At 36.9% G+C, this 22,776-nt stretch overlaps 1 protein-coding gene across 14 annotated transcripts in view; it reads right to left on the bottom strand.

Annotated features, from left to right (window-relative positions):
- Nucleotides 1-22,776, bottom strand: part of LOC106057400 (rap1 GTPase-activating protein 1-like) — a 508,422-nt gene that overhangs the window by 18,896 nt on the left and 466,750 nt on the right. For 13 of the 14 annotated variants that reach the window (XM_056007681.1, XM_056007677.1, XM_056007680.1 and 10 more), the window contains one exon: nucleotides 4,452-4,544. The exons of the other annotated variant lie outside the window; for it this stretch is intronic. In XM_056007681.1, the coding sequence (XP_055863656.1) occupies nucleotides 4,452-4,544 (93 nt within the window). The remainder of the gene's footprint in view (nucleotides 1-4,451; nucleotides 4,545-22,776) is intronic. 14 annotated transcript variants of the gene reach the window in all.

Raw genomic sequence — 22,776 nt, forward strand, 5'->3', positions numbered from 1 at the left:
AAGAAACATCTAATAATCCTTTAATATTAAATTAATTCCGAATGCTATGAAGCCAAATATATTTCTACTTGCTAGATTGTTTTTTTTTTATTACTCTAGACTTTTAGTCAATACATTTGTTTATTTGTTGGTCAAAAGTAGGCATATTTTATTTCATTTTACCAGCATCGCATCGATTTTTTTCTTGTGTGTGTTTTTTAATATTATAAGTGTTTTAGTTTCCTTTTCTTGAGTTGTTCAGAATGCACTTTTCGAAGAGTTTAGTCCATAATCCTAAGTCACTTCACCCCATTTCCTTGCTTCAATTATTCTCTAAATATTCAGCCCCATTCTTCGGAGATTAGAGCTCAATCTATAATATCATATAAGGGAAATGCACTTCTGTCAATGAACATAATTATGGAGTATTGTAAAACTTTTAAGAGCCTTACAGCAGGGACGCCCAAACTACGGTCAGTGGGCCACATCCGGCTCGATGCTAAACCGGCCTCTCCAAACGTCTGCTAAAATGTCTGATAAATCAGCTGAGCATCGGTTCCATTTTTTTTTTTAGACTCAAGTGTTATAAATTGAAATCCCCCCCCCCAATGTTTTGGTGTGTCTGTGTGTTTCTATGACGATGCTAGGAAGACGTTAGCGACTGGTTGGGAATGATGCAAGATAAGCGACATTGTCGTCAGCGGTCTTAGGTAAGGGAGATGACTCCAGGACGCTAGATTGAGAAAACGTGTTTTTGTAATGAGATCTACGACATTTATTTAATTTTAGCTCAAGTTAAATCTGTCAGATACATTTATATTAAAAATAAATACATTTGATTACATCATCGGTCTACCAACTATTTTGTTCCAAAGGTTTTCAGTCACATACCTTTTTATTGACGAGAAAGTACTGACATAATTCTACAGTGACATTATTATTAAGATATCAAACAAAGGGCTATTGTTATTCAATTATCCATACTTTCATTCTTAAGATTACGTAGGTTAACAAATGTAAACAATATGTCGGTAAGACCCCCTGAGAAACGCAATTTAATTACGATATTTGTTTTCGATTGTAAACAAGGATTCATCAGTATTATGCTAATATGTGTCATTTTATCATGTACTGATGTTTAACAAAGATTTATTTACGATTCTTTTTTTGCTCTAATAAATCAATTACCAGTTACAGTGTGTGCTAGCTGTTTTGGCGGGAAAGTTTTGAGTACTTCCCGATTAAAGTACATCTTGTCTCTGTTGGAAAACAAATAAAAAAAATGAAGGTAGCTTGATCTAGAAGCAGACGGCTATCTTGTAATTTCTTATCGTTGGTGATACTAAATACTGTACTTGTTAATGTACTATTAGCGGCCTTTAGTATTAATATTGATCAGGGGCTTGTTCAGGGAGAAGCCATTAAGGGACAGCACTCTTTCCCAGGTGGGCCAGCAGGACCACAATTACAAAAAGAGAATGAGGAAACTATTTAAAATCGGAGGGTGTCGAAAACAAAAACAAATAAATAAAAAAACAAACACAAGGTAACAAGGTACGACTCATACGCGTGTCAACACGCCCCATCTATTATTACAACTTCTATGGCCGAGTGGTAAAGCGCTTGGCTTCCGAACCGGGGTCTGGGGTTCGAATCCTGGTGAGGACTGGGATTTATAATTTCAGGATCTTCTCTGAGTCCACCCAGCTCTAATGGGTACCTGACATTAGTTGGGGTAAAGTAAAGGCGTTAACCGTAGTCCACAGAAACAGATGACCTTTACATCATCAGTCCTATATATCACATGGTCTGAAAGGGGAACTTTACTACTTTATGTAATTATTACATCTATAAGTCAATAGTAGCTATTGGTATTAGACCTATTTATGCCCAGTAAGCCTAACTACGTTAACCTCAGCCAAACTTCGTGACCACGTTATTTATCGTATACAACAATATCTATATCTATATAATGATGTTTTGCTTTTGCATTGTTAAACTGCATTCCTGATGTTTTCAAGCTGACTTAAAGATCACGTGCTTGATGCTGGGGAAACGAGAAGATGACCCCAAAACATTTTCTGGATTCTTTTGTTTTTGATATTTTTTTTTTGCAAGCTCCCAAAGTTTCGGTACATTAATGTCACTAGGTTGACGCTTGAGTCTTTTTCTTGTCTACTTTTAGATACGCTTCTAATTTTACGATGATTACGTCGTACGCGTCATGCATCTAATCATGCATGTTAACCAATTACTTAAATTCTGCCAAGTCATTGGTTTTCCTTGCTCATGCAACCCATTCAATGCTCTAATAGCACCAGGGAAGAAGGAGCATTTGAACAAATTTGTACTAGCATTTGGAACAAGGATGTTAATGTTTTCTTGCGTTGAGGGGTCCCAACAGAGGATGTATATTCTAATATTGGCCTAACCAAGGTTAAATAACATTTTAGCTTTATGTTCTTATTTGATTTGTAAAAAATTTCTTTTAATAAACACTAATGCTTTGTTTGATTTTTAATAGTTTTATTAATATGGGGATTCCATAACGAGATGTATGTGTGTGTGTGATGATGTGATGTGTGTTTGTATATAGAGACAGCAAGCTTAAATACAATCTAAAAATTCTACACATTAAATAAATTGATTACTTTGAACAAATAAGAAAATCTTTTAGAAATATGTAAAGATCTATATAAAAAAGATAACCAAAAAAAAAATACGGCCTAGTTTCAAGTTGTTTGGGAAAAAAAAATCTATTTCTAGGGTCATCCTCAGCTCTGTTTACTCTAGGATTCTATTTATAGCACTAAGTTGTTTTAAAGAATCGATAAAAAGGTTGAATATGGTGGTGATTATTTGATCATACGTATTCATCGTGATATATATTTATATTTTTCTTATATTAAATAGGTGAATAAAGGTATAAATAGAAAGCGATTCCGCATAGATTCTGTAGAAAAACGTGAAAAACAAGACTGTTATTTTTTTTTTTTGTCCTGAAATATCAGTTAGGTTTTAAGAAATATTATTTTGTTATCGATTGTAACCCATGGAGTATAAACAGCAGACGGAAAACTATGACTAACGCACGAAACGAAATATACCAGCTTTTTAAAAACATTGAATGAAAAAAAAAGTGGAAGTTAAACATCAACGGCTACGTAAACAAAGACAACAAAAAATCGATTCAAATGAAAAATATAACAACTTGTTTCTAAGGACATGGAAATCTACAAAGAAAAGTCAGATGCAATTAAAATAAAGGAGGCCAATTAAAAAAAAAAACTTACAACATATGAAGTATTACATAATACATATTTAAATATCATGAAACAAAACACGATTCGTTGACTATTTTTATGTGCATATTAGCAAATGACCTTCTGAAAACTAAAACTACGAATAAATAACATTACAAAAGTGAAATCATGCCAAGGCCGTTATGTTTTAAACCAATGTTTATCATGCATAGTTGAATAATTAAATTTCTTAACTATTTCTTCATATAGAAGCCATAATTAACGATATTTAATTTTAGAAAAAAAAAACAGGTTGAAATTTCGCAATTCGTATAAATTTGCAGTTAAATTTTATGTTTTTAAAGCATTACAAGTTTTAATGAGCGCCATAAAAAGCATATTTTCTAATAGCACTTAGAAGTGCCCTCTACGTGTACGGTCAAGTCTAATGTGTTTTCAGTTTTAAACTAAGATAGAAAGCAGGTTTTATTAAAAAGAATTTTTTTTTAATGATTAATTACTTAAATATTACAATTTTACAGAAATAAAGGCTAACCGAATTAAGTACTCTAAAAGGATATTTTATTAAAAGGCTAACTAGTAAAAGAAATATCAAGTAAATAGGTCAGTGGTTTTTAGACCAACATCTCAAGTAAATAGGTCAGTGGTTTTTAGACCAACATCTCAAGTAAATAGGTCAGTGGTTTTTAGACCAACATCTCAAGTAAATAGGTCAGTGGTTTTTAGACCAACATCTCAAGTAAATAGGTCAGTGTTTTTTAGACCAACATCTCAAGTAAATAGGTCAGTGGTTTTTAGACCAACATCTCAAGTAAATAGGTCAGTGGTTTTTAGACCAACATCTCAAGTAAATAGGTCAGTGGTTTTTAGACCAACATCTCAAGTAAATAGGTCAGTGGTTTTTAGACCAACATCTCTCTATATTAGAATAACAATCAGATACACAAAAAGAAATTCATTCCTGTCAAATAATTGTCTTTGTTATCTAGAGCAAAATACATTTTAGTTAAAGAAAGAAACCGAATTTTAGTTTTTGATAAACACATCTTATGTTAGTTAAAAGCTCTTATATGGCTTCCTGGGCTAGAGACAAAAGAATACACATAAAATTAGACAGTAACTTAAATAGGCAGCAAATAAATGGTTTGAACAAAACGTTTGATAACCAACAGATTTCGTGCAAGACTAGATCTAGAGATGTTCAAGAACCTGGTCAGGTTTTGTCGGGGAAGGGAGGAGGCATCTCTGGTCCTCATATCGTCGAGACTGGAGCAAGAGTAGAGAATCCAAGAAATCTGGGCCCTGCGTGGCGTGGAAATAACAGTTGTCAATAGAGAGAGAGAGAGACAGAGAAGAAGAAAAGTCGAATATGGAAGAAAAATAATAGATGAAAAAAGATGAGTTGAAGTGCAGGAAGAATGAGCGAGAAAAAGTTAAAAGAAGAAAGAAATGTAGTGAGAATGAAAAAGAAATTAATTTAAATAGCTACATTTTTACTATGGATATCTCTGATTATTTCAATGTGCGTATTTTTTTTCAATCAATTTCTTTAAAAAAAAAAAGGTGGCTATAGATTTGAATAAAAGTGTTTTTGTACTGATCGTTTGTGGCTGACAGTTTCTCGCGTGTTAATGACGTCATTGTTGGCATTTTCAATGACTTATCGCTTAGCGTATACACCAGATTATACGTATGGTGTGATAATTAACTGGAAAATAATTGATCAACATGTGCAAAGGGGAGGGAGTTTATAGAATAAAGTCAGGAGGGGAAGTGAAAGAAAGAGACTGAATAAAAGAGAGAGAAAGATAGAAGAAAGAGAAAGAGACAGGGAGAAAAATAGGGCGAAAGAGATAGGCAGCATCAGCTAAGAGAAAGAGAGAGAGAAAGAGAGCGATTAAGAGAAGGAAACCAAAAGAGATAAACAAAAGGAGAGATACATACATATATTCTATCACATTTCATACAAGATACCGAAGTGTAAATAAGTCAAAAGCTCAAGTGTTTGTTAAAAAATAAAATATTTATGAAAGTCTACAATATGACATGTGTGTGTTTTCAAGTCGACCAGGTTTACAAACAAACAACAACAACTTCCTAAATAGAGTTGGGATGTCGTGTTAGGTTATAGGTAGTGCGAATAGAGGGTTAGGGTATACCAGTAGTATAATGTACCAATAGGGTCATAGGGTCTTTTACAAAGACAAAAGCACTAAACAATTTTCAACAAGATTCACTTTAAGTCTTCTTCGTCTCTGAGATGGATTTACAGGAAGTATACTTCACATGAGGTAGATTTACTGTAAGACTTCTCAGTCTCTGGGGTACATAATGTGAAGTTTTTTTCTATTTCTGTGACCAACACAAACATCCCCGCCGCTCTATAATTCTACAGATTCAGGCCAAAAATTAACTCCTCGAAATGCCCTCAAAAGGTGAGATTCCTCAAGCTACCAGAGGACACATTATGTGGAGGTCGTCGGAAACTGTCTCATCTACTCTCGGTAGATACCTCTACATCAGGACAAAAAAGAATGATTAACATTGTATGGACTTGGATAGTGATTCTTTTCAGAGTTCCATATGTAAATCAGTGTAGAACAAGACTTTGATATACATTCACAAAATTAGCTCAAGATTGGTCATAATGTTAATGAATGTGCTATGTAGTTACAAAGGAAACTTTATGTGAAATCAGTCAAGATATATAACGAATCCTAAAATAAAGATAATAAAATAAAATGCGTGAAGAAGACAAGTATGTGTGAATCAATATCTTGAAATCTTCATTAGCACAAGGGCCGCTATCGCCGTCGCGGAATAAAAGTCCTATCGATTCCTTGATGATGATGTTGTTGACAGGTCGCTGGTTCCCGAGTCGTCAATTGAAACAGAAAGCTTCCAGGACTTGAACGAAGTTCAAGGATTATGTCTGACACTAGAGTTGGCAGGATATGGTAGTTAAAGACTATGATGCCAATCAGGCTCGTCTGGAAGCCGTGGAAGAAAAAGGTATTAAAACGAAAAGTGGCATTATGCAAGACGCTAACTTAAAAGATGTCAAATATGTCACTGACAGTCTAGATAAGTAGGGCAAATGACGTAGAGGCAATGCGGTTAGTCGGGCACGTGACTTATAGCCAAACTTATTTAATAGGTTAAGGGTCTTATACATTTATTAGCTAGTCGGGCATGTGACTTATATAGCCAAACTTATTTAATAGGTTAAGGGTCTTAGACATTTATTAGCTAGTCGGGCATGTGACTTATATAGCCAAACTTATTGAATAGGTTAAGGGTCTTAGACATTTATTAGTTAGTTGGTCATGTGACTTATATAGCCAAACTTATTTAATAGGTTAAGGGTCTTAGACATTTATTAGCTAGTCGGGCATGTGACTTATATAGCCAAACTTATTGAATAGGTTAAGGGTCTTAGACATTTATTAGTTAGTTGGGCATGTGACTTATATAGCCAAACTTATTTAATAGGTTAAGGGTCTTAGACATTTATTAGCTAGTCGGGCATGTGACTTATATAGCCAAACTTATTGAATAGGTTAAGGGTCTTAGACATTTATTAGTTAGTTGGGCATGTGACTTATATAGCCAAACTTATTTAATAGGTTAAGGGTCTTAGACATTTATTAGCTAGTCGGGCAAGTGTTTTACATAGAAACTTTATACCAGAACAAGCGATTTACAGCCTGGGCTAAATACGACTTTATGTCATAATAGATATGGCAATGAAATATAATACAAGTATTGCAATTCACAAATAAACTTTCATTGATGTCTACTGAGACTTGAGAGAACTGGAGATAACCTTTCCCTTTCTATTCCTCTCTCTCTCTTTCTTTCATTATCAATAGGTCTAGATTACTTTATAAAGGTGGCGAATTAGTAAGATGACACAAGTATGAAATAGATTAGTATACTACTACAGTATTAGTTCCCTCCTTCCTACCTAGTCTTCTCACTTTCAACAAGGACATGCCTTTACATCTTGTACACTCATCAAAGCTAGATGACGCCCTATCTCATGTGCGCCTAAAGCTATGTGACGCCATATCTCATGTGCACTTCAAGCTATGTGACGCCCCTATCTCATGTGCGCCTAAAGCTATGTGACTCCTCTATCTCATGTGCGCCTAAAACTATGTGGCGCCCTATCTCATGTGCGCCTAAAGCTATGTGACTCCTCTATCTCATGTGCGCCTAAAACTATGTGGCGCCCTATCTCATGTGCGCCTAAAGCTATGTGACTCCTCTATCTCATGTGCGCCTAAAGCTATGTGACGCCCTATCTCATGTGCGCCTAAAGCTATGTGACTCCTCTATCTCATGTGCGCCTAAAACTATGTGGCGCCCTATCTCATGTGCGCCTAAAGCTATGTGACGCCCTATCTCGTGCGCCTAAAGCTATGTGACGCCCTATCTCATGTGCGCCTAAAGCTTTGTGACGCCCTATCTCATGTGCGCTTAAACTTCCCTAAAGCTATGTGAAGCCCTATCTCATGTGCACCTAAAGCTCTGTAACGCTTTATCTCATATGTACATAAAACTCTGTGACGCCTTATCCCCATGTGCACTTGATATGCACTTATCGAATGCTCTATGACGTCCTAAACACATATCTTATAAATTACAAACAGACAAAGATGTAACTTGTGAAGAAGTTTCTATTTTTAGACAAGGAAGAAGTGTAAAGATAGAGTCAGATCCAGATCTTTGTGATAATTACCGTAGACATGGGCGAGAAGTGACACGAGTCCTCGCTGTCCGACTCAAACGACTCGTCCACATCAAGCTCGAGTTTCCCAGCCGAGCAGATAAACATCCGTTTGAGTGTCGGCGTCCGACACGAGATGTTGTAGATGTTCAGCTGGTCCAGTTTGGGCCTCATTTTGACCTTGGCCTCCAGAAACTTGAGAGCAATTCTCCAAACCGTGGTGAAGTTTGAACACGTGATCCCCCACACACAACGAAGAAAGAAATGCAGCGAGCGGGAGGTTTTCACAGTCTAACAGTTCAGGACTTTGGAAGAGTGGCTAGCCTCTAATCGACGAGAACATTGCTCTGAATGATCTAACTAAGCTCATTGTTTAAATGTGAAAATAATGTTTTCAAGTTTATAGTTTGTAAACTGAAAAAAAAATAATTGATACAATAATAACTTTTAATGTTGTAGTAGTAAAAAAGAATCCCTAGATAAGCCAAATAAAAAATTGTGACCGGGTTAAGCGAAACAAAACGTCCGCACAAGAAAATCAGCAAGTTGAAAGTAAATAACATCCGCTTCCTGAACCAAAGCTTCGCTAGAGATAACAAAAAAAAATGTACAGATCCTCCAAGTTTCCGAAACAGTGGCTTATAAAAATAACCACAAACTGAATACTGACTAACATGCCTACAAGAATTCTGCCTTTTAAAGTTTACGTTTGAGTACAGGAAACTAAATTTATGAATACATAAATAAACGCTTAACCTTATTAAAATGCTGATTTTTTAAATTTTAATGTCAGTACGTACACTTAAATTTTAATTGAACGGATGTCACAATATGCTGACGACTTAATATAAAATTACTTCCTTACTTGGATACCAGCCATAAAGCAAACACGCTAGACCTAGACCTAATCTATAGTCATCTACAAAGAAAACCGGTTTTCCTATAAAAATGAAAATTTTTATAAAACTCAAAAGCCAGTAGATCAATGCATTAGCACACGTGAACAAAGTATTTCAAAATAACATGAAGGAAAACAAATAGACAAATAAAGCGAATTCCAATAACTCTTGCATGTTTTTCGCCCGATTAGCTTTAAGATTTCTCGGGTCGACCGGAAGTTAGAATTGCAGACGCGAGTCAATAAAGTAAAAGAAAGAAAAAAAACTATTCAAGGAGGTCACTAAGTATTACGTCTAGATCCAAAACAAAACAATTTTCTGTCTGTTACATGCAATGAGTTCAGTAGCAGACGTCAGAGAAAGACACCACAGCAGACGAACAGTGAATGCTAGTGATTGCCAGTGAGCAGATTTCGTTGGGGGGAAACAAAAAAAAAAAAGCGTTGTCAATGAATCTGTGCCATGTGACAGAGCGCCGCGCGGCACTCCACTATTAACCGAGTAACCAATAAAACGAACTCGCCACTACGGAGTCAAGATGTCGTCTTGTACGGAAGTGAAGCTTGAAAAAAAGAAAACTACATAATGCGTGGTAGATTTCTCAGCAATTCTACGAGCAAGCGAGCGAGAGTTTGAACAGCACAAGAAGGCCAGAGGTAACAAAGAGAGAGACATGAAAGATTGGATATGATGCAACGGATCAATACCCAAGAAGCAATAACAGACACCCACTCCAACTGACTTATATCTAGCAGGCCTACGTGTGTATACAGTGGGAAGAAACAACAGTTTACTTACTTTTCATTTTCTTATTTCCAGAAAACATTTCTTGGTGAATGAATAACTGTACACGTAATTTGTAACATATTTTTTCAAACGTATGTAGTCGACCGAAATATTTGTTACTTTTATACAATTCGGACGTTTCCTCAGAAGTCAAGATTATTACGTCCTACTCCGTCCAGGTCCAAACCTCCCGCAGGACGTCAGGGGATTGGATTCGGGAGCAATGTGATGACAGTCATTAATCGTTCTAGCAGGCCTTAACACTGATCTGCTACGTCACAACCTGTGGGCAGTGGAGACAAATAGCTCGTTGCCACGCCAAAAGTCTCTACAGAGAGACAGAGAGACAGAGAGAGAGACAGTGACAGAGAGAGACAGAGAGACAGAGACAAAGAGAAAGAGAGACAGAGAGAGACAGATACAGAGACAGAGAGAGACAGACACAGAGACAGAAAGACAGACAGAGAGAGACAGAGACAGGTAAGATTTGTCTGCAGGGAACAGTACCAGGTAAGATTTGTCTGCAGGGAACAGTACCAGGTAAGATTTGTCTGCAGGGAACAGTACCAGGTAAGATTTGTCTGCAGGGAACAGTACCAGGTAAGATTTGTCTGCAAGGAACATTACCAGGGAAAAGAAGGGAGGTGGGAACATATCATGGAATGGACGGGCCTTGCTAATGAAAGAGAATCTACGGTAACAATGGCAAAAGACGAAGTGGAGAGAGACGATCATGTGTGGTGCCCCAACGGTCCAATAGACTAAAAGACAGGTGAAGGAAATAGTCTATATTTGTAATAATATAATAGCGACGCCATTTTTTAAAGCTAAAGACCGATAATTCGCTAACATAAAATATCTATAAATTTTTATTTTATTTAGGAAATAGAACTTGTCAAAAAGAAAAAAAGCATATTATATCTTTTGTATTATATACAGTCTGAAGCTACGCACAAAGAAATCTACATTTAAAGTCTAGGCGCCCCGACATCACGTGGTCCAAGAGTTCGTGATTCTAATAAAATAACACCAAACACAACTTTGTATTTCTTCATACTCTTATTGTTATTGTTGTTAGTATTAACAAATTATTTCAATGGACGTGCTCGTTTCCATGGAGATATATTCGAATCACTTTTATATAACAGTAAATAAAAAAAAAAAGTAATAGCAACAACAAGAAGCAGTAGACGTAAAAGTAAATAGAATGAACCAAAAAGAAAACAAACAAAATCCACATAAGTAGACAGGTTGAAAGTATAATATGTGTGTGTCCAGATTACAGCGCGCGCGTGTGTGTAGCGTGTGCGTGTGTGTTTACGCTTGTGAGTTGTCTGTAAGAGTAAATATGAAATTTGATTTCCTTTATTATCTGTGCTGGCGAGCTCTCCAGTGAAATGAAACGTTATATGATAGGTTGGTTTACGAACAGAAAGAAAAACGCAAACAAGCAAATAAAAAACATTTTGAAAATTTAATTCGGTGAACTGTAGAGCATACGTGACGTCTTGAAATGTCTCCGCTTCTTGTGCGCGCATGTGTACTGAACTGGTCATTTGTAATCTTATTCCGATAGTTTTAGCCGGTTCGACATTTAGTTAAAAGAATGCCAAATCTGTTCAAAGCTCAAATAAACGGGAAAAGCAAAAAAAAAAAAAATATACTTTCACTTTTGACAACACATTTTTAAAAAAAAAAACGCCATTTTAACTCTTAAGGATCAAGAGTCTTAAGTGAGTGAGTGCTAAGTTCATGTCAAAATGTCCACTAAATGTCCACTCTAAACCAATCTGTTTGCTACTTAACATGTTAGTTGAAGTTAGCGAACAAAGCACTTTAAAATAGTTTCAATGATAAGAGTAAGATTTAAGATTTCTCAGAATTAAGATGAAATATCCTAGAAACATTTACTTTAACAACTGTATTTATAAAAGCAGACACAAGCTACTTTATGAAGTGGATGGCACAATAGTTCAAGTAGTCATATTGTTTACTTAGAGGGGAGAAAGATATTTAACTAACAAAACTATAAAAAAAAAACAACTAATGGACTAAGCAATTTTTTGGAGGGATAAGGGGGGGGGGGGGTGTTAAAATATAAAATTATAATGTCGAGAATTATTATCATTTCTTAGAGGCAGTATTGCAGTCTCTGGTAGCTTGGAGTTCATAGCTGCTGCTAGTCTAGCTGAAAATGTCGAAACCTGTCTTTCAATGTGGACCCATGCGTGGACGTTCTAGTTACAGGGGAGGGGGGGGGGGGGAAAGCAACAAAAAAGCAACAAAAAAAGCAACAAAAAAGCAACAAAAAAGCAACAAAAAAAGCAACAAAAAAAGCAACAAAAAAGCAACAAAAAAAGCAACAAAAAAGCAACAAAAAAGCAACAAAAAAATGAAACAAAAAAGCAACAAAAAAAGCAACAAAAAAAGCAACAAAAAAGCAACAAAAAAGCAACAAAAAAGCAACAAAAAAGCAACAAAAAAGCAACAAAAAAATGAAACAAAAAAGCAACAAAAAAAGCAACAAAAAAAGCAACAAAAAAGCAACAAAAAAATGAAACAAAAAAGCAACAAAAAAAGCAACAAAAAAAGCAACAAAAAAGCAACAAAAAAGCAACAAAAAAGCAACAAAAAAGCAACAAAAAAAGCAACAAAAAAGCAACAAAAAAGCAACAAAAAAGCAACAAAAAAAGCAACAAAAAAGCAACAAAAAAAGCTTACACAAGGGATGGAACCCATTCTTTCACTTTGTCTATCTCATACTCTTAACCGAGCAATTCTTGTCTGTCTGTCTGTCTGTCTGTCTATCTATCTATCTATCTATCTATCTATCTATCTATCTATCTATCTATCTATCTATCTATCTATCTATCTATCTATCTATCTCTCTCTCTCTCTCTCTCTCTCTCTCTCTCTCTCTCTCTCTCTCTCTCTCTCTCTCTCTCTCTATATATATATATATATATATATATATATATATATATATATATATTTATTTATCTATATCTATCTATATATATCTATATCTATATCTATCTATCTATCTATCTATCTATCTATCTATCTATCTATCTATATCTATCTATATCTATCTATCTATCTATCTATCTATATATATATATATATATAATGTTGTTTGTTGTAAAATGTTTTACATGTTTCGGATGTTCCTTCAGAGTTGAAGATAGTTTACTTCCTAGTCCAAACCTCCCGCAGGACGACGGGGGATGGGAGCGGGCAGTCTTTGAACCCGGGACCATCTATAAATCCAAACGACAGTCCAGCGCGCAAAATGCACGACCAGGCAGCCATCCATATATATATATAATATTGTTATGACTTTGCCATGCGCACCACCATCCAGGCTAGTGCAGAGATGCGCACTTCTAGTAACCAGACTAGAACAGGATGTTGACATGCAGAGACTAACGATTTCCGCCCAAGTAGAGAGCCATTATGGAGATGCTGTACTCAAGGCAGATGCCCTTTGTGTTTGCCATGTCTCTATGTAAATAAACGTCTATGTCCTCGTTGAGTTGCCTCACTTAAGTTATTACAATTGGTGTCAGAAGTGGGATTATAGGCAACTCAACGAGAGGAGGTAGGCTTTGATTACAATGACATATTTGAAGCTATTGCATCAACTCTCAATTGAAGAGCTACGACAAGAGCTTCGGGACCTAGGTTTAAAACCCGTCGGTAGCAGGGAAACGCTCACGGATCATCTGCGGCAAGCCCTGATCGATGAAGAAGAAGATCCGGAAACCTACACATTTGAAATTGAACTTGGGATTGTTGAGTTCTTTGACAAGATACAGGAAGAAATTGTTGCAATGCGTGAACAAATTAACAGGATGGGGAGTAAGGTAGATGAAAGTGTATTGCAAGTAGAAGGCCAAATAGACCAAAGTGATAAAATTGTGTCGCTAGCAAAAGGAGGAATAAACTCGTTAGGGAAGGAGCAGTTGCCTGGTTAGGACTGTGGCTGCACAAACAGTGGTGATGGAGGCGCTGGGGATTGGAGCGCTGTCTGTGACTGTGTTGTGGGCAAGTCTGGCGGGGATGACTTTCATGGCGAGAAACGTGACAACGATTGTTGCGGTGATGGGATATACAGAATTGAAAGAAAAGAAACAAATGAAGAAACTAGAGAAGTCTGTTATGTGCCTGAAACTGTTGTTCCTGGTATACCTGCAACGAGCCGGACAGATCAAGACAACGTTGGGTCTGCGTCCAAGCTGGCTGCTGTGGACCTTAAAGACCTCTGTTTATCTGTCAGTACCTTTGATAAGAACTCAAACCATGAAAGCCTCAAGACCGTTTCTGATTCCTTGCTTTGGATGTCGTCGAGTAAAATTGCGAATACGGGCCCCAACAATGGCCGAGGCAGAAACAACGAATTTGACTTTGGCAGCGGCATAAGAGAGAACTCGATGCTTGGCAACTGCATCCAGGCGATTGACATGAACTGTATATGCGGCGTCCTGTGAGGACAGTGCCCATGCCAAGAAACCCAGCTACAAGATCTGAACTTGACAGAAATGTGTACTTCTGCCCACTTCAGTGAGAATGACTTGAACGGTGGTGAATTAATCCCAGCGAAACCTGATGTAGTGATGGATGAACATTACAAGGATGCTTCATGGGCATACCTTACAGATGAAGCTGAGAAAGACTATGTGCTTGAAACCATGGCTAGCTGTGGGCCTACAACTGTGTCACGACACGTCCATGGAAAAGGTCCGCTGACTCAGCGTCTTAGAACAACAAACCTGGAATCAACGGTGATCACCACAACATCCAATTGTGTTACGTGGCTGGCAACCCTGACCTCCACTAACTCTCCCTGTGTCAGCTGGCTGGCATCAGCGACTATCGTCATGAGGTCGAAGCAGCGACCACGATATCGCCTCAAGCGAAGACTTGCCAACTGGAAGAAGAGGAAGCGACGACCACGGGAAACTGTGCAGATGGCTTTGTGGGCAACAGACACACGAAACGTCTGTGGTTCCCACCGATCGACCTCCACCTGAACTGTCAAAGCTCCACTGCAGTGTTTCTTTTCGGGACGAAAAGTGCTAAGACGGGGGCAATGTTATGACTTTGCCATGCGCACCACCGTCCAGGCTAGTGCAGAGATGCGCACTTCTAGTAACCAGACTAGAACAGGATGTTGACATGCAGAGACTAACGATTTCCGCCCAAGTAGAGAGCCAATATGGAGATGCTGTACTCAAGGCAGATGCCCTTTGTGTTTGTCATGTCTCTATGTAAATAAACGTCTATGTCCTCGTTGAGTTGCCTCACTTAAGTTATTACAATATAAATAAATTTAAAAATCAGCTCTAAAGATTTTCTTTCAAATTTCAAGGTATATGTTATATAAATGATGAAAAGTGTAAACGAATCCCGCCAGACAGACAGACAGATTGGTAAATAAATTTTTGAAAACGCCATTAAAATAAAAAGTAGAGATGCGCTTAGAAAATGTAAACTACACATAAACATTTTTTTTTTAAGTCGAAACAAAAAGTGTTTTATGACAAAGTTTTCTGTCCAATCAAATTATGGCTAGTGGATCGAGTTACTGTCCTACAGCTAAATGGCAATCTGACATTCTTAGGTCTCAAACTTTGAGTGATCCATAGCAAGGCCATTGCAATTCAGTTAACACACTACACTCAAGATGTCAATGTGCTTGCTTCTATTCTATGACGTTTTTAGCACCTTCAGGTTTTAGTACCTTCAAGTGTTAGCACCGGTTAGGAGATCACGCGATATTAGCACCTTAAATAATTCCGGTTATGGGATCACGCAACTTTAGCACCTTTATTCATATACCGGTTATAGGATTGCACAATTTTAGAAGCTCAAAATATGCCAGTTATGGGTCACAATCCATTTGCTAGCACCTATAATCACATACCAGTTATGGGGTCATTTAATAGCTTTTCTAATCATATACCAGTAATGGGGTCACATAATTCTAACACCACAAATTATGCAGTTATAGAATCACACTTTATTAGCACTTCAAATCTTGCTTGTCATGGGGGTCACACTTTATTAGCACCTCAGACCTAGCCTGTCATGGGGGGATCACACTTTTTAGCACCTTAGACCTAGCCTGTCATGGGATCACACTTTATTAGCACTTCAAATCTTGCTTGTCATGGGAGATCACACTTTATTAGCACCTCAGACCTTGCCTGTCATGGTGACTTTATTAGCACCTCAGACCTAGCCTGTCATGGGGGATTACACTTTATTAGCACCTCAGACCTTGCCTGTCATGGGATCACACTTTATTAGCACCTCAGACCTAGCCTGTCAAGGGATCACACTTTATTAGCACCTCAGACCTAGCCTGTCATGGGGGATCACACTTTATTAGCACCTCAGACCTTGCCTGTCATGCGGGATCACACTTTATTAGCACCTCAGACCTAGCCTGTCATGGAGGATCACACTTTATTAGCACCTCAGATCTTGCCTGTCATGGGATCACTATTTATTAGCACCTCAGATCTTGCCTGTCATTGGATCACTATTTATTAGCACCTCAGACCTAGCCTGTCAAGGGATCACACTTTATTAGCACCTCAGACCTTGCCTATCATGGGGGATCACACTTTATTAGCTCCTCGGACCTTGCTTGTCATAGGATCACACTTTATTAGCACCTCAGACCTTGCTTATCATGGGATCACACTTTATTAGCACCTCAGTCCTTGCTTGTCATGGGATCACACTTTATTAGCACCTCAGACCTTGCTTGTCATGGGATCACACTTTATTAGCACCTCAGTCCTTGCTTGTCATGGGATCACACTTTATTAGCACCTCAGACCTTGGCTGTCATGGGGATCACATTTTGTTTAGCACCTCAGAACTTGCTTGTCATGGGGATCACACTTTATTAGCACCTCAGACCTTGCTTGTCATGGGATCACACTTTATTAGCACCTCAGTCCTTGCTTGTCATGGGATCACACTTTATTAGCACCTCAGACCTTGGCTGTCATGGGGATCACATTTTGTTTAGCACCTCAGATCTTGCTTGTCATGGGGATCACACTTTATTAGCACCTCAGATCTTGCTTGTCATGGGGATCACACTTTATTAGCACCTCAGATCTTGCTTGTCATGGGATCACACTTTATTAGCACCTCAGATCTTGCTTGTCATGGGATCACACTTTATTAGCACCTCAGATCTTGCTTGTCATGGGATCACACTTTATTAGCACCTCAGATCTTGCTTGTCATGGGATCACACTTTATTAGCACCTCAGACCTTGCTTGTCATGGGATCACACTTTATTAGCACCTCAGATCTGGCCAGTTACAAGGGATGACACGGTAGTAGCACTTCAAGTTATAGTCTACAACACTTGAAGCACACCTTGTAGGTCATTATGCGGAATTCAATTGAATACAAAAGAAATGGTTGCTCACAAAATGTATCAAGTAAAAGAAAAAAAACAACAAATAATAGGGAAAACGCCATGTCGCAACACATTTCGATTGAACGCAACACAATTGACTTCCTGATCTGTTATCACGCGGCGGTCTTATTCAGACCACTGACCAGCAGTGAGTTATTTTTTTAATTTTTTTTTTTTTTACAATCTTTTGCAATGAAAACAGGACATTAACACGGCTGTCGTCTGCTCGCAAAAAAAAAAAAAAAATGTCGCCGGTGATATCGTAGCAGACGTAGTACAAGATAATCGTGGTAGGGAAAAGATGGGGGGGGGGGGGGGTGGCGGTTGATAAGGAGGACATGATGGCGGAGTGTGTGTGTGTGTGTGTGTGTGTGTGTGTGTGTGTGTGTGTGAGAGAGAGAGAGAGAGAGAGAGAGAGAGAGAGAGAGAGAGAGATGGAGATGATGTGTACCTTAATTTCGTTTTCTTTATTCAAATACCGATGGTTCAAGAAAACTGTAGGCTTGACAAGGGAGAGAACAAAAGACTTTCGGTATTGATTGTAAGAATCACGAGGAGTTATTCCTCATGTCTTAGAACGACTCATAAATCAAGGGTACAAAAACAAGATGGCTGCGCAGATGAAGAGATTGGGGGGGGGGGGGGTATTCCAATTTTTTTTTTTATGAATATCAATGTTATTCAAACATGTTTGTTTGTTTTTTTTTGCTGTTACATTTTCCTGTCCACGTTGATGTTTCGGTTTAAGGCTTTCTCCTAACTCGATTAGTTTGAGTTGTGTAGATCGGGGCTTCTAATGAAACGGGAAAGAGAGGACACACGCAAGCCAGTGAGAGGGAAAAAGAATTGGAGAAAAAGTGAAGAAATTAAAGTATAGGGCACTAGTTCTCAAACCTGATTTCTCCTACCTTGTAGAAAAAGACGAGGGATTATTATTACTATCGGCCTCATAATGACTTGGTCAGATTGAGCTATCACATGAATATAACATTCATAAAACTATTTCATTAGCTGTGTGAGGAAATAACAACGGGGTAAAAACTTGGTATGTTCCATCACATGTCATCACATTTCTACAAATCGCTTTCCATTCTTTTTCTCATGAACTGTATTTTATTGCTTAGAATAAAAAACCTTTTGAATGTAACCCGGATCTTAAAACTTAAAAAATCATTTTAAAAAAAAAGCAGACAACTGTGACAGACATTATCGTGTATACACATTACACATATACTTATTAGGTATGGAGAAAAAAATAAAAACACAAAATATGAGAGAAAGCCTTTTAAAAAACAAAGTTTAATCTTAGGGGGGAAAGTGCCAAATCATACCCATATCTCTCAGTGCTGCAAGGTTCGACTCCCTTTTTCTATACAAAACATAATTAATTAATTGCCACTAATTGATGGAGTAATGGGTACATTTTGTAATGAATCATGTATTGTCATTGTCTATGAATATTGTTTCAAGTTTCAACTTGATCCAAGAATGAGAAGTGGGAGAAAAACGTGCACAAAATTTATACCAGACAGACAGACAGACAGACAGAGTTAATATTAATTTTGTAAAAAAAATAAAAAAAAATTCTCTTATTTTCGTAATATATATTACTATTGTCTTTGATGACAATGTTTCGCAATCCATACAACATGAGGTATACAACTCTTTTGTTAGGTAGATATATGTAGCGCTAGACATATGAAATAGTAACAGAGTTATGCGCTAACGAACCAACAAACTGAACTCCCAATTATTGTGGACAAACATTGATGTGCAAAATATAAAAATACTTTAAAAACTCTCTCTCTTAATAATGTAATTTTTTCCTTTTTTCGATATCAAACACAATATTTTGTTATTCATTAATATTTTGTAAGGTACAATAAATAATTGTTAAATGTTTCAACTTGATCCGGGAATGGGTGTGGGAGAAATAACGCGTACATATATCTAAGGCAACAAATCCTATAGATTTAGCCATATCTGAATACTGAAAGATAAGTTTCCCTATTTGGTATAAAACACAGTATTTATTTACCAGTAATCAATTGAATAATTGCTTGATTTTTTTTCTTCTATCTTATTACGAATTGTCTTCGCCAATAAATATTTGTACACATTTTTACTTTAACTGAGAATGTGTGGATAGATATAAAGTGCACAAGTAATTTTTTTTGTACCAGATAGAGTGATAGAGTGATAGCTTTGTCAAAACAAGGGAAGCAATCCACGAATTATATAAAAAGCTCATAGTTTTAAACATATACTGTTAGTACTAAGTATACCAAGTAATTGATCTAACTAGCTACAACTCAAGAACCAGCATAAGAGGACATTGACCCCATCAATTTGGAGAAACTTAATAATGGCCAGGGAACATGGCACACTCTTACACTCACACACACACACACACACAATTAGAAAAAGAAAAATGACAAAGAGGAACAAGAACCGTAACTCAATAGAAATTACACAAATATGTTTTCATACAATTTGCCAAACACAAACAATTTGATTTGTATTTTTTGTAACAAGATTTGTAAGATGTAAAAGTCCAAAAGCATTGTTCAATAGATCATCAATATCTACATTAAACCCAAGTTTGCTCCAAATAAACATAGACAGGTCAATGTAATGATAAGTTATAGTTTTGTTTTGTTTTGTTTATTTGTATGTGTGTGAAGTAGACGTAATGTCCTCTAGGGCCATTGGGGTTTATACTAGAGTCTTTGGTGTATCCGGTGTACACAATACACAAGTCTTGATAAGCTGGGTATTTTCACAAGTGCTGTTTGTAGCAAGCAGAATCAAAATTCTAATCTCTTCCGGTTATTCAATATTTAGTTGGCAACAGCGATCTTTCAGTTTTAGCTTGTTTAATTATGTCTATTTATTGAACAATACCTGCCGATTTTGATCTTTTCATATTTTTACTATTGTCTTTAGCTTTTATTAATTTCCATCATATTTCTCCTTATCTTCTTTTGCTCTCTTCTGTATTCTATGATTTGAGAAAGTAAAACAGATCTTACTTGTACTAGTGATACACTTTGATTACTTTGAATGACTTAAGTATGAAAATCTACAACTCATTTTTAGTGACACAAATTGGAATATTTGAAGCTAGATGACAATAGGATCTCTTGCTTCATACAACGAGTCTAGTTAAAACAAGGTTACAAAGACAGTTTGTGTGGAAACACAAACTCAAAATCGGCCCCCGATGTGGTCTTCCCAAGCAGGTAAAAAGGCAGGTTTCAATATTTTCAGAAAGAATATCAGAGTGAAATTCTATCAAAGGCAAATGACAGAGAAGAATGGAGAAAGAAGGTTGACAGATCTAGTGTGGTGCCCCAACGGTCCAGCAGACCAAGGGATAGGTGAAAGTGAAGAAGTTCGATGTGATCCTGGTCTAATTAATGTCATATAATGATTATCTAATTGATCCAATTGTTCTGTAAAGAATCAATCTCTTATTGAAAGCCTCAGAAAAAAAAAATTCTCCCCTTCCTTTAGTTCAGTATTCTAACTATGGAGCTATGCAATGCAGCTCATATGATTTGAAAAATTACTTATTAATTGTTGTTTTACATTATGTTTCACTTAACTGCATACTAAATAGATTTTTGTCTCTTTAAAAATAAAACTAAACATCTTTTTGGAAATGTACAGTTAGTATCACAAAACTTACTTAACTTAGCAATACAATTGTAAAAAAAATAATTTAGAAAATCTAAAACTGTTTGCATAAATGTGTTTAAAAATATGATAAACAGTCATCTCCATTACTAAATAACCTCTCGTGTTTGTAAAAAATGGTGTAATTTTATGAAAAAAACTGCTTGCATAGTTGATTTAAAAAAATTTAATTTTTCGCTTTCAGAAAAGAAAAAAAGTAGCTGTTGCTGTGGTCAGCACAACGACCAACTGCCTTTACTTTTCCCCAACTAATATCAGGTACCCATTAGAGCTGGATGGACTCAGAGGCGCCCTAAAGATCCCGAAATAAAAAAATCCCAGTCTTAACCAGGATTCGAACTCGGGATCTCCCGTTTAGGAAGCCTCACATTCTAAGACTACGTTAAATGAATCTTATTTGCTCTGTTAGATTTGGTTAGCTGTTAAAATGATTGGTACACATTCTTAGGTTTATCCATTAGACGCCATTTAGTATAGCATTAATAATGAACATATCTTTACAATGATTTAGCATCTGAAACTCCAGAAGCCCACGACAATACACACCTTTAAAGTTTGTGAAGCAAAAAAAAAAGGTAAAAGAACAAAAGTGACTTGAATGTCTGGAACTACTACACCATGACCTTTCGCCGTCCCAAAGGTCAGTGTCATTTTACTGCTCAAAAGTCCCAGAGCAAATTATCAAAAGACTCTGATACGGAATAAAATAATAGACGGCGCGGGTGATAAATGAATGCCAATTAGCTTAGGGCGTCTCATCGGCCTTAAGATTGAGTACTGCTGGGCTTGACCTTGAATATAATTAAATGAATGCTGGGTAATCCCAGACATGACACTATAGAACAAACAAAAAAGTTGGTCAATTTTTTTCTTCCTCTTCCAAAAGTCTAAAAACAGATTTTGCAAAACTAACTTGTCATTGAATAATTAGTACCATTGATTACCGTTATATAACAGTAATTAGGCTGAATGACATAAGTTGGAATGGACAACATGTTTATAGAAAGATATTGTAGTAGGTGTCACACTATTGTGGTAGTCTCCCATATAATGCTAAGGACATACCTCAAATCTATGCATTGTACCAACACTGATAGTTTGCCCAAAGCTTGAATTCTTTGGCCAATATCAGAGCTGGCAGGGTTTAAAACACGATGTGAAATATGGAAGGAGAACTCTATTGATACCACCTGTGCATGGCCAACCGATACAGTACTAGTTTTCAAGAAGATGTTGACTCATTTCAGCATTTCTTCTAGTCCCTTGACCTGGACCCTGAACCTGAAGAGGGTGCAAAGATCTCTGTTCTTTTCTTAAACACGATCGATGAAGGCTCTGCTCCAGTGTTCAGAAGGAGGCCAGGAGGTGCCGGGAACTAAGCAATATTAGCCTTTTTTTTTTCAGAAAATTAAAGACTCACTCCATTGACCATCACGTAAATGTGTGTGCGCTAAAGATTAAGTAAAGACTTTGTACCTATGACTAATGTTCTTTTCAGGGGCAGGATCGTTTCTTTGGGTTCTAGCGATGTGTATTGCGGTCTTTGTTCTCTAGATGTTCCATTCTGATTTTAGTTGCTGTCAGTAAGAGAAAGATGGCGTCTTTTTTTTTTTTTTTTGTTTAATTTCCGGGTTTCGTCTTCCACTGAACTTGAAATAACTTGAAATAACGTCTTTGGGAACAATACTATGTAGGGTTTGTATTACAATATAGACAAATTGAACTTAATGTGAAATTAAATAAATGTAGTAGACTTTTTAATAATATAAAAGTGATATGTTAAACAAAATCTAACAATGCAAAAAACACATCTTTTCAGTCTAGCACTCTCAAGTCGTCTGGCCTACCCATGACAGTGCCGCTTATCTAGTATCATTCACACTACATGGCCACCAACCAATCACTAAGTTCTTCTCACCGTCACCCAAAGAGACACACACATTCACACTACATGGCCACCAACCAATCAC

This window comes from Biomphalaria glabrata, chromosome 13 (assembly GCF_947242115.1).
Source record: "Biomphalaria glabrata chromosome 13, xgBioGlab47.1, whole genome shotgun sequence".
Lineage (NCBI taxonomy): Eukaryota > Metazoa > Mollusca > Gastropoda > Planorbidae > Biomphalaria > Biomphalaria glabrata.